At 30.7% G+C, this 16,811-nt stretch overlaps 1 protein-coding gene across 7 annotated transcripts in view; it reads left to right on the forward strand.

Moving 5' to 3' along the window:
* Stxbp5l (syntaxin binding protein 5 like) overlaps positions 1–16,811 on the forward strand; it is a 391,696-nt gene that overhangs the window by 177,119 nt on the left and 197,766 nt on the right. For all 7 annotated transcript variants that reach the window (XR_781365.3, XM_033768099.1, XM_010630004.2 and 4 more), the window contains 3 exons: positions 2,405–2,477; positions 5,905–6,052; positions 6,998–7,065. Coding sequence is in view for 6 of the 7 variants with exons in the window: in XM_033768099.1 (XP_033623990.1) it covers positions 2,405–2,477; positions 5,905–6,052; positions 6,998–7,065 (289 nt within the window). In the remaining variant the exon portion in view is untranslated. The remainder of the gene's footprint in view (positions 1–2,404; positions 2,478–5,904; positions 6,053–6,997; positions 7,066–16,811) is intronic.

Here is a 16,811-nt window from a genome sequence, read left to right on the forward strand (position 1 = left end):
AAGTCAACCAATATTAATTTCTTATATATTCTCCCCAAATAACCTATGTATATGTATATTCATTTATTTAAACATGTAATTCTTTTTGTACAAATGAAAGAATATATAATATCCTGTATCATACTTTCTACAATTGACAATAATTTTAAGCATTATTTCATATTAACAAATACAGAATTTCAGTCCTTTTTGCAGCCACATAATGATAAATATCATGTGTAGGTTAAACAATTAACTACTTTTAATATTACTGAATCATTTATTACATCTGACAGTTCAACCTCTTTCTCAGAAAACATGAATGCTTTATTGTTGTTTTCTTGGGCATTGCCTGGAATTATTAACCAGCAATAATCAGAATTTGCCAGCTTCATATATAGAGTTAGCTGTATACAGTCCTCTCCAGTCCCCCAAATAATGTGATTTCTCTTTAGAGAAGTAGTAATTAAAATAGAGCTTTTCACCATGTTAGGGGCTAGGATTAAAAAAGTGACATACCAATCTAATGAAGGAAGTAATACAGTTATCTACTATGGTACACCTATCATGGGCCAGGATTTGCACTAAACATCTTCATACATATTTCTTCATCCAATCTTCATAACAGTCTAATGTAGTTATTTGCTCTGTCAGTGAGTACAGGAATTTAATTTTAAAATGAATTCATAATTTAATAACTTACCCAAGATTACATTTGTAGTAAATAATAGATATAGACTCAAACCCAACATTGACTCCAATGGAGGTCCTTTGTTTACTGACTATACACAAGGTACTTCTATAAAAAATGTCTTCTTCCAGTTTTCATTATTTGTAAAAGAACAATAATAATCTAAACCAGATATAACTACCTAAAATTACAATTTATCTACTAATAATTGATTTATACACACCATTGTATCAGCTGTTTTATTTCTGTAGCACTTGCTTCCTAACCAGTGATGTTCCTAAGGAGAGAAGGCAAAGATAGAATAATCATATGGAACCCTACTATTCTTCAAACTGAAAAATAAAACATGGAAACAACATTGAAGAACTTAAAACAACTCTAAAGATAAGGGAGAAGGGGAAAAGTCTCAGTTTGAGAACAGTTGCAAACAGTATGTAGATTGCTTACATAGACACCAATGCAAGGAGACTCATAATTTCATTTTTTTGTTTCCATGTTTAAAGTTTTTTCTCTCATAGGCATTTGAATTGTAAACATAAACCTGAATAGACTCTAGCTTAGATCTAGCAGGATTGTGAAGGCTGTCTTTTCCAGTGTTTTAATTCCCATCAAAGACTTAAATCTTCTGCACAAAATTCCTACCAAGTAATTGTGGAGCTTAGGATTGAATACTGCCCAAACTAGTGAGTAGAAATGGCTGATATAATGAAGCCAAGATGACATTTCAAATCAGACAGCCTGGGTGTAAATGTTAGCTCACTCTTTCACTAGTTGTATAACCTATACCAGTTACTTCACTTTTTTGGACCTCAGTTTTTCTCTATAAAATTAAAAAATAATAATACAGTATATCTTCTAGCTAATGAGAATCAAATATGATATATACAAAATATGTTTATGAATGACTTCCTTAAATTGAGAATCATTCTTTCACTATAGTCCTTACTAGTCCTTTACTATAAATAGAAACCAGTATCTGTAAATTAAATTAGGACCCCCTCCTACAAAAACAAATCAATTTTGTGCAGTTACCTTTATTGTTTTTTTTTCCATAGTTCATGTTACTTCCCCAATTATTCTTATTCCTTTGTGGACTATAAAACATCTCTATAATATAAATTCTCTGAGAAATAGTACTTTGTCAATACTATTTTTAAGACAGTTTCTGGAGCACATTGGAGGAAGGAAAAAAGGAAGAGAGAGAAGAAATGAAAGAGTATATGATTTTTCTAGGCATGTGGTGCTAGGCACATACTACACAATCTATATGTTGTATTCCATTGAATTGCAAGTAAAAGTAGTATTACTTTCATAGTAAAGTGAATATGTGTCATACTCCAGAATAGCAGAATTACTATTTACTTAGGACATCTACTTGGAGACTTGAAAATAGAGCTAAAATACTAAGGTTGTGAAAGAGAAAGATAAATACTTATGAGTTGGAGGTGATAGTCTCACTCTTCACTCAATACACTTCTGTCACTACCCTGTGATTATTAAGATGAATTTAACTCTGTTATGTAACATCTCATGTTTTCCTTTTTCTCTATAGTGAACTTTATAATTAAGAAACATGGCATGTATTTTATTAAGGTGTTCTTTGTTACATGGACTTCATATTTTGATCTCATATTTAAATAACATTTATATAGGAGGTAAAGGGAATGCAGTTTCAGTAATTTTTAATAAAATATGCAATATGAAAACTTTTCAATCTCTTATTTTTACTTGTAGAATTTCAAGAACCTTATGCTGTTGCAGTACTACTGGAGAAAGATCTCATTGTAGTTGACCTGACACAGAGCAAGTAAGTTCTTCATGGACAGATCAATTACAATGATTTTTAAATTCTATTTATTACAGTTAAAATGCATGGGGGACATTTAAAATAATTGACATTAACATTCCTTACATAAGTTCCTTATGTGAAAATTGTTCTGCTAAAATTATAGTAATGAAATTTTGTTAAATGATGAAAACTAAACCTGAAGAGTTTGGATAACTGTACGATATCTTAAAGGCACCTAATGTTTGAATAGAAATATTTGTAGACTCAGGATGCAAAATGGATCATATTTCTGCCATTTCCTTAAACAAAAGTAATTGTAAGCAAGACTTAAACAGTATAATAGCTGGACACCTGCTATTCTATTGACTGAAGGGAAATTGGCTAAAGGAAAATGACACTTTTATTAAGTATTATTAGACTACTGAGCAGACAACGTGAAAGACCAGAATCTTTGTGACAAAAAAGATGGAGAACTGCTTTTCTTTTCTTTTCATTTACAGTGTGTTGTGGGCAATTGAAACAAATATGGAATACCATTGCTATAGTCATGATCTCTTACAGTGGCACTCTTTAACATTGACAGTAAAAGTGGACTTGAAATTGACATCTTCTGGCTGCATAGTTTCATTATAAATTATACATGAATCAAATTTTCTCTCATTATATGTTCTAAAATCACTGATCTTTTAGCCCCATTTTTCTATAGCAGAATTTTACACATTATTTTTCCTCTTCCTAGAATAATATCTTTTTATTCTCCTAGTGAGCATTTTAAGAATCAATTCAGTTATCAGTTTCTCATAAAATACAATTTCCTTTTCTGTATTATTTTGTCAAGTGCTTCTTATGAACACTCACAGCCCCACAATCCTCATTTGAGACCTTTGACACAAATAGAACTTTTCCATTTGTCCTTGTTTAAAGATTGTTTCCTTTCTGAAAATAGGCTCCATAATGGAGGGGATGCTTTCCTCTCAACACATTTTTGTTTAAAAAAATTAGTCTGAATTCTTTCCACATCATATTTATTAGGCCAGTAATCTTTTTTACTAATTTGAAGCATATAATATGTCAGTATTTTGAGGAAGATGTAGAATGTAGACTACAAAGATCAAAGCTATGAATTTTTCCTAGCTGCCCTGCTTATCAACATCAAACTTGATTAATTTCATATATTGGTAAAGATTTAGGCTTCTTCATCTAGGAAGTTCTAAAACAAATTTTATTAAAGTCTAGTATTCTGATCTTACTGGTGCTCACATCTTTCTTCTTATTTTTTGGTTCCACAGGCCTTTAATACTGTACTATATTTCTTCAGTAGACATTTATGATTTTATTTAAATTGTTTATTACAGTAACATATGTATAACATAAAAATTACTATTTTATACATTTGCTCTTTTGCTGTTTATTGCATTCAATATGTAAAGTGACATTTTTTGTGTAAGTCTTTATGTAACTTTTGCTTTCTTTAGTGCCAGGTTTTAAGGTTTATATGGCATTCCAACTTCATTGGCTATTCCATTAAATTTAACTTATCAAAATTGATTAAATTCTTTTTTTTTGGTCAAATATGAAATAGTTCTCGGCTGTGTTGAAAGTTGTACAAGTTGTACATTTGGAATCCTTTTAAAGTGTATTTTCCCCCTTATTTGCATTTAATCATCAATTTGAAGGCAATCATTAGGGTGTACACATTTTTCTTCTAAGTTTCTTGGATTCGTATCTTTAGTTCCATTTCAGCAGCAACCAGTTTATACTTTTACATTTAAATATTGCAACAAATTTTTAGCTATTGTTTTCCTCATATGTATTATTAGGCCTTCTCTTTGCCAATATACTAAAATAATTTTCCCAAATATTTTTCATATACTGTTCACACTGTTAGGAGTGTAACATTGTTACTTCTTGCTATTACTAAATTCTAAGATGTAGGTGTAGTATTCAAGGTGATTAATTCATTTTACTTCTTAGTTTTCAATCTCACATATGTTAATAATATGTACCCTGAAACAGAATTCTGATCCATGCAGTTTTACCTACTTTTAATTTATTAAATATGATTTCTCCTTTCCACTTAATTTTGCATACATGTTATCCTTATCTGTGGTACCATATCCCATGCAACATTTCAGAGTGATAAAAAGAGAATTCCTGCCAGAACATACCACCACATAAGCTATATTATCTGGAATTTGAATTAACATCCTAATTCCTAATTAAGTTCCTAATGATATGAGAAAATTATTTTTAACATTCTTTGTCCTCTCCAATCATAAATATTTCATCAGAAGTTGCATTATCAGAAAGATGTTGTATAGAATACCATTCATTTCCTTGTCGTTACATGAGTTCTCAGTATATCTACAGTACTTTTTTCATTGATTCTGTATTCATGCCCTTTTTAAAGTTGTGGTAGGCTTAAGGAAATTTATTGTATCCATAAGACTTCACGCCAACTATGTACTTTATATATAGGAAATCATCTTTAAATCATATATCATCGCACATTCATACACACATAGTTTTGTTATTCCTACAAAAAAGTTAGGTACTTGCCTATGTTATACTTCCCTTTGGAAAAATACCAAAATGCACTAACATTTAAAAACTTGTGACTACATTATATTTTAGATAAAATAGCTAATATAATTTTTAATAAATGGAACTTGTTGCATGTTTTCAATTTAATATTCATTATATTCACATTATGAAGCACTGTCACTGTAGAATGTTTGAATTTCTTGAAGAACATAAATTTGAGTAAATTATTAAAATTATATTTTGTATATAACTATTTATTTTTATTGAGTTTATTGAAACATTCTAGGTATACAATACAGTTACATTTATTACTGGGATCTTGTACCTTTACATGACAGGTTTTGGTTCTCATTTTTACCCTTATTCCTGCCCTCCCTTCACCCTCTCCTTCCCTCCCCATTTACAAACACTTTATTTACATTTTTTCATTTTCTCATATTTTTTTCTTTTCCCTTATTACCTTTCTCCTACCCTTCCCACTTTCCCTACACCTTTAGCCGTTTTCTTCCTATGTCACATTGTTAATTATCTCATTAGGATCTTGTGTACTATTATAGTTTTTCACACCAGAGAAACTATTCAGTATTTACACGTGTAGCTTATTTATTTCACTTACGAGTATATCCTCAATATGTATCTATTTTCCTATGAATGACTCTAATTTCTCATTCTTTATGGCTGAGTAGTATTCCATTTTATAGAAAATATAAATATCTTCTTTACCCAGTTTCGAACTGATTATATAACTATTTTAAAATTACTGTTCATATACTTCTTGTTTCATGTTGCTGAAAACAAGTGAAATTTATAAAGTATTTAGAAACATTTTAAGGTTCAGTATTAAAATTATTCCATATTTTTGTTTGTAAAATAACACTGATACATTGTCTTTATCCATTAGTTTTCCAATCTTTGAAAATCCATATCCCATGGACATTCATGAATCACCAGTTACATGCACAGCATATTTTGCCGACTGCCCTCCAGATTTGATTCTAGTACTCTATTCTATAGGAGTCAAGCATAAAAAACAAGGATACAGTAATAAGGTAAAAGTAGAAATCACAAATAACTTTTGTTGTATTCATAGTATATTGTCCTACTTTTCCCTCTTATTTTATTTTCTGACTTTCCATATAAGAAAAAAGAAGTTAAATTTATACTGGCATCATTCAACGCTAGAACCGCTGAAAATCAAATATCCTAAATGGTACATAGTTTTAAGCCTACAAGAATATAAATTTCTTAAGCACTAAACATATAATTATATACTAAAGTATACTTATTTTTCATGTGCTGTTGTATACTAAATATATATACATGTATATACTTAAAGTAATGTTAAATTTTAAGATGTAACATTTAGTATCACTAGCATATACTAATAAAAACTAGGAAAAAAGATGTAACCTTAATTATTTTAGATTAAAGATTTTACATTAAGAAATCAAAATTTATTCTTAGTTTGTCATTTATTAATCTGTAGTTTAGAAAATGTGGTTATTAAAAGTAATTTGTTTATAACATTTCAAATTTTTTTGTTTTTACAAGATCAAATATTTATAATTTTCACTTACCATCTATTATGGTTTCTGTTATTTGTGCAGGTCTATTGGAATAGACATCCCCAAGAGAGATGATTTACATAGTATTCTTTTCAAATAACTCCATAATAATTTGGTGATACACAGACTCTGTGATTCACATAACAACATTGCCTTTGTACAATTAAAAATACTTCTTTTGCTTGTTTATATGAGTGGTAATATTAGTTAAAAATCTATTTTTAATGGAGGGAGAATTGTGCATTTATAGAGGTGTTTGTTTAATGGAAGAATTAAAAGATAACTACATACTTCATCCTTATTATTTTATAGCTATTTAGCATAAGTGAACCTTTTATCATTATTTTAAAATATTTTCACTCAAAATTTCTAAGTCATTCAAACTAAAAATATAAAAATTTAAATATTCTTCGTGGGTAATCTATTTAGGAGTGGCCAGTCAGTGGAGGAGCTTGGAATCTTGGAGCACAAACATATCCAGAAATTATTATTACTGGGTAAGTGGAATGTTTTCTAAGATAACAGTTTATTAACAAAAATGGATTTGTTGAATCTTGACACTTTTCTGTAATTGTACTCAATGTTGGCTAACAGTTTGTGCAAATGTAAAGCTATAAGGCATAATTTTAATCTAAAGATTCTAACATTGATGGTAGATCCAAACTACATGGAACAAAGAATTTTGTATAGATTATATATGCAAAATAAAATCAAAGGAGGTAAATTGTGAGAGATGAGTTGGGGGAAGCTTCATGTGAAAATGACAGAATATTAACTTCAGAAAAACTTTTACCAACATCTATCTCCTGATTCCTGCCAAATCTGGAAATTGCTGCTGTATATCACTATCAAATGATTATTTACTGTGTGCTTCAAAACTTATAGCACTAAAAAGATCATTACTTTGTATAACAGCCCACTTTATGTTCTCATATTAGTAATGAAGAGAGACTTAGCTAAAGATAAGCATGAAAGCAGTTCTATTAAGGGGAAGATAGAGTAAATATACTTTTTCCTAATCCTCCCACTTATTACATCTGAAAATCCTTGCGTTAAATATAAGACAAACATAAGCAAAGTGGAAAGAATGGAAAGACATTTGATTGGCTAGGGCCCTCAAGTTCTAAAAAATGGCATAGTAGTTGATTCCTTAGGCTTTTGTTCTAATTTATCCTAGAAATGGAGTTGAAGAAGCTGGTAAATTGAATCTGTGAACAGTCATAGAACAAACAAAATCAAGTTAACTTTAACCCAAGGATGAGGAAAAGGACACTGTATCAAGACACAAAACTTTTTACAGTATAATATTTCTATTTGAGCAAAGATCAAAGAGGTGGACTTTCAACCCCACTGTGAAAAAGTTCTTCCAGTTGCATCAGTGGAGACCACATGGGAGCCAAAAGTAGCAAGACCGCTCACCAGTAATGAGGAGCCACTACTATTCATCTCTTGTGTCAGTGGAAATAAAATAAAATAGGAGAAAACAAAGAGTAAGGTTTAAAAAGTAGTCAAGGAAATAATGGCTGAAAACTTAAAAATTTAGCAAAATGCATGAACTTACACATCCTGTAAGCTGAGCAAACCCACAAAATGCATATCAAGACTAATCATACATACGTCTGAACACTAAGCATTAAAAGGTTTTGATATAAATGGGGAGGGGAGGAGGTGGTGAAGGGAGGGCAGGGACAAGAGGAAAAAATGAGAACCAAGACCTGTCATGTAAAGGTACAAGATCCCAATAATGAATGTAACTGTACTGTATATCTAAAATGTACCAATAAACTCAATTTTAAAAAGAAGGTTTTGATAGGCACAGAGAGAAATGATGCTTTACCTGTAGGGCTACACGAATATGTTGGCAAGCAGCAGATTTTTCATCAGAAACCCTAGGATACAGAAGGAAGGAAACTTCTAGAAGGAAACCTTTCCAAAAGAAAACCTTTTAACAAATCATTTCTGAAGTGATGAAAAAAAAATCTGTCAACCTAGAATTTCACACTTAGTGAACACATATGTCTGGAATTAAAGAGAAATTAAGATAATCACAGATGACGGAAACAGAATTTGTTAAAATCAAACCAACCCTAAAAAGCATGGCTTAAAGGAAGTTAATTACACTGAAAGGAAATGAAAAAAAAAAAAAAGAACCTTGGAACATACAGAAGAAAGAGTGTAGTAAGCAAAAGTATTCATCTATATAGTAAGTCTTCATAGGAATTTTAAAAACAATGTGTGATGGTTGAAGCATAGATTAAAGCAACATTGTATAAGGTGATTCCAAATGTGTGTAGGAGAAATACATGACCCAATTATAAATGGGAAAGGTTATAAAAATATAAAGGGAAGTAAAACTTTTATATTTATTTTGAGCTAAGAATGAGGACATTGTAGACTATGATGAATTGCTAATATGAAATTTGACCACTCAAAAAATTAGACAAATAGTACACTCAAAAACAATATTGATATATCAGGAAAGGAGTAAGATAATTCAGGCAATTAAAGGAAGGCAGAAAAAAGATAACAAAAATAACAGATTCAAGCTCTAACATAAATATTAAATATTAAATGATCTAAATACATAAAGTAGAAAAACCTATCTTAACACTCTATAATTTCAAGGGTCTCAAGTTATCAAAATATTTGGGAAAAGAAGGTTACAGAGTTTACACTTTTTAATTTTAAGACTTCCTAAACACCTTTAATAGTGGAAATATTAATAGGACCTATATAAGGTTTCAGATATAATGCAGTGTAATAGATTGGGAGTCTAGAAATAAAGTCATATGCATCTGTTACTAATTCATTTTCAGCAAAGTTGTCATTTAAAAAGAAAACAATAATCCCCTCAACAAATGATGCTGAGATAAACAGGTATCCACATAAAAATGAAGAAATAAATGCTGACACTTGCTTCACACTTTGTTTAAAAATAGATTAAAGTCCTAAATTTATAGCTAACACTATAAAAATCAAAGAAAACACCAATAGGTAAACTTTCATGACCTTGAGTTTTGGCAATAGTTTCTTAGTTATTACTGCAAAAGTACTTTATAAACATCATGAGAAAAATAAATAGACCAACTGGTTTTCTTATCAAGTGAAAGAATAATCTTGAATGAGACAAAAGATTTTAAATTATATATCCACGAAAGATTTGGAATTCACTATATACAAATGTCTCTTAAAGCTCAACAACAAAAAGACATGTCAATATTTTAAAAGTATGCAAAGAACTTGTATAGATTTTTTTTCCAAAAACAATGCATGAATAGCTAACAAGCACATGAAAAGATAGTATACTTGGAGCAATGCAAATCAAAACTACAATGAAAAAATAACTATTAATATATATACACCCAGTATTTGAACACCCAAGTATTTAAATCAAACATTAATAGACCTAAAGAATAGGGAGACTAATACAATATTAGTAGAAGACTTTAACAATACATTTTCAATAATGAACAGATGATACGAGACAAAAAGTAAAATAGCAAAGTGAAAATGTACCTTACACTAAATGAACAGACAGACATCTACAGAGCACTTCATACAACTGCAGGCTACATATTTTCTCAATAGCACATGGAACATTCTCTAGGATAGATCATATGATAGGCCCCAAAATAAATAACACAAATTAAAAAAAATTGAAAATGTATCAAATATTTTGCAACGATGGTACAATAAATTGAAAAAGAAGAAAAACTTTGGAAAAATACGAATAGATGAAAAATTTTAAAATGACTCTGAGTAGTTCACAACAGATCAAGAAGGAAATTTTTAAATTAAAAAAATGACTAAAATGGAGCAAATTTAAAAATTTTTGAAAATAGAAATAGGGAAAAACATACTAAAACCTGTGGAAAACAGAAAAAAATAGTACTAAGAGAAAAGTTTATTGCAATCAACAAAGAAAAAGAAAAGAACCCAAATGTAAATGTTTTCCTGTACTGTAAGGAGCTACAAAATCAAGAATACACCAAATCCAAGTAGAAGAAAACAAATGATAAAAATCAGCACAGAAATAAAGAGACTAAAAAATTTTGAGAAATCATGGTGAATAGAAAAAATTGAATAAAAATGATATACCCTTAGGCAGACCAAGAAAGAGAAAGAAGCTCAAATAAATAAAAATCAGATAGGAGAAAGGGAGCACTACAACTAATATTAAAAATACAAATCATTGCAAATTATTCAATAATAACCAAAATAGTGATAACTTGGAAGACATTAACAAGTTTCCAGACACATACATCATACCACATTGAGTGAAGAAGAAATAAAATATATGAATAGACGAATAATGAGTAATGAGAATGAAGTGGTAAAAATTTCCATCTAAAAAGATTTCTGGCCAGAGTTGGTGGGGCACTCAGGAGAGTGAGGCAGGAAGATTGCCATGAGTCTGAGGCCTGTGTGAACTATCTTATGACTGCAAGGTCTGCTTGAACTACACGGGGAGACTCTGTCTCAAAAAAATTAGGACAAAACAAAAGTCCTGGACCTAATGACTTTAATATTAAATTTTACAAAACATTTAAAAAAACTAATTCTAATTAAACTATTCCACAAAACATCAAAATGGATGGAACCATTTTATAAGTCCAGCATTATTTAATACAAAAAACAGGAAGTATACACACTCAAAAAAGAAAGCTATAAGCCAATATCCCTGATGAACATAAATGCAAAAATTCTCAGCAATATATTAACCAACCAAGCCCAACAGTACATTAAAAATCACCATGATCAAGTGAAATTAATCCCAAAGATACAAGGATGGTTGAACACACACAAGTAAAAAAAAAATTCATATATCATGTCAACAGAATAAAGGACAAAAGCTGTATGAAGATCTCAACAGATGTAGAAAATCATTTGATAAAATTTGACATACCTTTATGATCAAAATACTGAAAAAACTACAAAATGAACGTTCATACACATAATAAAGGCCAAAAATAATTAGCCACCAGTTCATAATATAATGAAAAGAAATCTCTGTAGAAATCTGGAATCAGAGAAGAATGTCCATGTTCACCATTTTTATTCAACATAGTAACAGGAGGCCTAGCCAGAACAATCATGCAAGAGAAAAAAAAAAAAACTTCCAAAAGAGGGAGTCTAATTTTCACCATGTCTACAGAAATTCCAGCAAAAAACCCACATTTTTTTGAATAAATGAATTCACCAAAGTTGCAAGATACCAAATCAACATATAAAAATCAGTAGCATTGCTAGATAACAATGGAAAATATTTGAAATACAAATTCAAAAATAAATTATATTTATAATGGCTATAAAATAAAATATGTAGGAATGAATTTAAACAAAAAGTTGATCTCTACAGTGAAATAATAAGACATTAATGAATGAAACTGACAAAAAGTTGAACACTATCCTACGTTTATGAATTAGAAAAATCAATATTGTTAAAATGTCAATCTACAGATGCAATGTGATCCTCATCAAAACACCAATATCATTCTTTATAGAACTCAGAAACAAGTTAGTATGCACCCTGGAAAAACTGCAGAGAGCTAAAGCAACATAGGAAAAGAGGAAGCTGAACAACTTAACTTTAAAAGAAACTTTAAAGCTATAGCAATCAAAACAATAGGCCCTTGATAATGAAATAGATACACAGATCAATGGAATATATGAAGAACCTGGAAGTAAACCTATACATGCACAACCATCTGATTTTCAACAAAAGTCATAAGAATATGCATTTGAAAACAATCTTTTCAATAAATGAGCCCATAAAATTAGATATACATATACAGAAGAACTATTCTTATCTCTTAGCAATACATAAATTGAGAATGAATCAAAGGTAAATTTGTAAGAACTGAAATTGTAGGAGTACTGTAATCAAAGAGGGATGTGCTTCAGGGCATTGACATGAACAAGGATTTTTCTTTGGACCAGACCTCCAAAGGACAGAAAATAAAAGCAAAAATATACTAACAAAAATTCCATCAAACTAAAAAGATTCTATAAGCACAGGGAACAATAAATTGAAATGGCAAAACAACACTGAGATTCCACCTCAGCCCACAAAGAATGGCTGCTATCAAGAAATCAACCAATAATAAATGTTGGCAGTGCTGTGGGGAGAAAGGAACCCTTCTCCATTGTTGGTAGGAGTGCAGACTGCTGCACCCACTATGGAAGTCAATATGGAGATACCTCAAAGAGCTAGGATTAGAAGTTCCATTTGACCCAGCTATCCCTCTGCTGGATATCTTTCCAAAAGAATTAAAAGAATCATATCACAGAGGTATATGTGCACCTATGTTTATAGCAGCACAGTTTGTAATAGCTAAAACTTTGAAACAGCCCAGTTGCCCATCAGTTGGAGACTGGATAAAGAAAAGATTTGATTTTTCTATAAAATGGAATACTACTCAGCCACAAAGAATGAGAAATTAGAGTCATTCATAGGAAAATGAACACATACTGAGGATATACTCGTAAGTGAAATAAATAAGTCACACATGTATGAATACTGAATAGTTTTTCTGGTGTGAAAAACTATAATGGTACATAAGGTCTTAATGATATAATTGGCAATGTGAAATAGGAAGAAGTGGGCTAAAGGTGTAGGGGAAGTGGGAAGGTCAGGGGAATGGAAACAAGGGAAAAGAAAAAAAATGAGAAAATGAACAAATGGAAATAAAGTATTTGTAACTAGGGAAGGGGGGGTGAAGGGCAGTCAGGGCTAAGGGGAAATAATGAGAAGCAGGACCTGCCATGTAAAGGTAGAAGATCGCAATGATGAATGTAACTGTAGTGTATACCTAAAATGTACCAATAAACTCAATGAGTGGAAAAAAAAAGAAATGTCAATCTACAGAATGGGACAGCATATTTGCAAACTATAAATCTGACAAGTAGTTAATACCTAAAATATATAAAAAATTTTTAAAACTCAATATCAAATAAGTGGCAATAAAAAAACTTGATTATTTAAACATGGGAAATGGATCTGAACAGACATTTGTCAAAAAAAGATTTAATAGTACAAATGGAAACAAATATTTGAAAAAAACTTTGCATAATTAAGCTATCAGGGCAATGCAAATAAATAATACAATGAGATATCATCTAACCCCAGTAAAAATAACTTTTATCAAAAAGATGAATAATAACAAGTTCTAGAAAGGATGTGAAGAAAAGGGAAATTTTGCACATGGTTGGTGGGAATATAGATCAGTAAAACTATTATGGAAAACAATGTAGAAGTGCTTCAGAAAAATAAAGTAAGACTTCCAGATTAACATTTTCATTAGTTGGTATATTTCTAAAGGTAATAAAGTTAAGATGTAAAACAGACGTCTGCACACCCATGTTTATTTTAGCAGTATCCATCATACCTAAGGAAGAGAAATAACCAAAATGGTCATCAGCTTTTAAAGAAAATGTAGTATATATACACAGTGAAATACCATTTAAAATAGGATGTCTTGTATGTGGAAATATGGATGGAACTGATAATCACTAGAATAAGTAAAATAAGTCAGGCACAGAAAAATAAGTGCCACTATGGAATCTAACATAGTTTATTGCATAGAACTTGAAAGTAGAATAGTGCTTACCAGAAGAGAGGAAGAGAAGGTGGAAAGAAAAAATGATGAGTATATACTACATTGTAGTGTGGAGTAAAAACTTCTCCTCTGGTATTGCACAGTATATGATTATATAGAATGCGATACTGTATATTACAGAAAACTGGAAGAAAGGATTTTGAATATTTTTAGCATCAGAATATAGTAATAAGTGAAGGAGATAGTTGTTTACCCTGATTTAAATATTTTTAATTTTATTGCTACATTTTAGATATACATAGTGATCACATTCATCATAAAGAATATATATCAGTAAATAATACATCTTTTCCTTTTTTCCATCAAGTTTATTGGTACATTTTAGGTATATAATACAGTTACATTCATCATTAGGATATTTTACCTTTACATAATATATTTTGGTTCTTAATTTTTCCCCATTCCCCTGCCCTCCCTTCACCCCCTCCACCTGTCCCTATTTACAAAGACATTGTTTCCATATTTTTCCATATTTTTTCTCATATATTTTTCTTTTCCCTTCTTTCCTTTCCCCTACCCCTCCCACTTCCCCTACTCCTTTAAAAGCATTTTCTTCCTATTTTACAATATCAATTATACATTTGGATCCTTATTTACACTTTTAGTTTATCACACCAGAGAAACTATTTGGTATTTACATATGTGTGTCCTATTTACTTCTCTTAAGAGTATGGCCTCAATGTGCATCCATCCATTTAGCTACAAATGTCTTTACTTTTTCATTCTTAGGGCTGAGTAGTACTCCATTTTATATTTTCAAAAAACACATTCTTTTTATCTCTCCACTTGATGGGCAATTGAGCTGTTTCCAAGTTTTAGCTATTACAAACTGTGCCACTATAAACATGGGTGTGCATTTATCAGTGTGGTATGATTCTTTTAATTCTTTGGGGAAGAATAGCTGGGTCAAATGGGATTTCCAATCCTAGTTCTTTGAGGTATATCCATGATGATTTCTACAATTGTTGCACCAATCTGTGCTCCCAACAACAATAAGAAAGGTTTCCTTTTCTCCTTACAACCTGCCAGCCATTGTTATTGGCTGATTTCATAATAGCAGTTATTCTTTCTGGTGTGAGGTAGAATCTCAGTGTTGTTTTCATCAGCATTTTTCGAATGACCAGTGATGGATGCCCATTTTTGAATTGGGTCTTTATATTTGAGGGGTATGATTTTTCAGTTCTTTATATATTCTAGATAGTAGACTTTTGTCTGAGGAAAAGCTGGTAAAATTTTTTTCCCGTGTTGTAGGTTGTCTCTTAGCTCTGTTGGTGGTTTGTTTTGCAGTATGTAAGCATTTTAATAAGATGACATCCTAGTTGTTGATTCTTTATGCTAGTTCCCATGCTAAGGAAGATTTGTTCATAAAGTCTTTTCCTATGCCAGTGTCTTCAAGAGTTCTACATAACTTATCTTTCAGCAAGTTTAATGTTTCTGTTTTAGTGTTTAGATCTTTAGTCCACTTGGATTTTAGTTTAGTGCATGGTGAAAAATAGGGGTCTAGTTTTAATCTTTGGCAAGTTGAAATCCAATTTTTCCAATACCATTTATTAAAGAGGCTATTGTTCATTTGTCAAAATAAGGTAGCTTAGTATGTCTGGAGTTGTTTCTGCATCTTCTAATCTATTGCACTGATCTTCATGTCTGTTTATTTGCCAGTACCATGCTGTTTTTATTACTGTGGCTTTGTACTATAGCTTTAAGTTAGAAATTGTGATACCCCCTGTCATGTCCCTGTTGCCTGAAATTGCTTTTGCTATTTTAGGTCTCTTCTGGTTCTAAATGAATTTTTTGATTGTTTTCTCTAGTTCTGTGAAATATACTGATAGGATTTCAATAGGGATTTCATTGAATCTGTATTGCAGTATGGGAAGTATGACCATGTTCACTATATTGGTTCTTCTTACCCAGGAACAGGGGATATCTTTCCAATTTCTTATATCCACTTTGATCTCTTTTGTTCAGAGTGCTGTAGTTCTTGATGTAGAGGTTTTTTGCTTCCTTCATTAGATTGACTTATACACATTTCATTTCTTTTGAATGCTATTGGGAAGGAATTGTTTCCCTAATTTCTCAGTGAGTCTGTTATTTGTGTACATGAAAGTTACTGATTTTTGAGTGTTGACCTTGAATCCAGCTACTCTACTAAATGTGTTATTTAAGTCTAGAAGTCTTTTGGCAGAGTTTTTTGGGTCTTCATTATAGTGTATCATGTCATCATCAAATAATGGTAGTTTAATTTCTTCATTGCCTATCTTTGTTCCTTTAATTTTTTTCATCTTGTCTAATTGCTGTGGCTAATGTTTCCAAACCATATTGAACAGGAGTGGGGATAGTGGACAACCTTGTCTTGTTCCTGATTTTAGTGTGAAGGTTTTCAGTTTTTGACCATTTAGTACGATGTTGGTTGTTAGTTTTTCGTAGGTAGCCTTTATCAAGTTGTGATAAAGACCATGTATTCCAATTTTCTTCAAAGTCTTTATCATGAATGGCTGCTGAATTTTGTCCAATGATTTTTCAGCATCTATTGAAATGGTTATATAGTTTTTGTTGTTGTCTCTGTTAATATAGTATATTACATTTATTCATTTACATATGTTGAACCATCCTTGTCTCCCTGGGAT

This window comes from Fukomys damarensis, unplaced genomic scaffold (assembly GCF_012274545.1).
Source record: "Fukomys damarensis isolate Sample0158 unplaced genomic scaffold, DMR_v1.0_HiC HiC_scaffold_24, whole genome shotgun sequence".
In the NCBI taxonomy this organism is placed as follows: domain Eukaryota; kingdom Metazoa; phylum Chordata; class Mammalia; order Rodentia; family Bathyergidae; genus Fukomys; species Fukomys damarensis.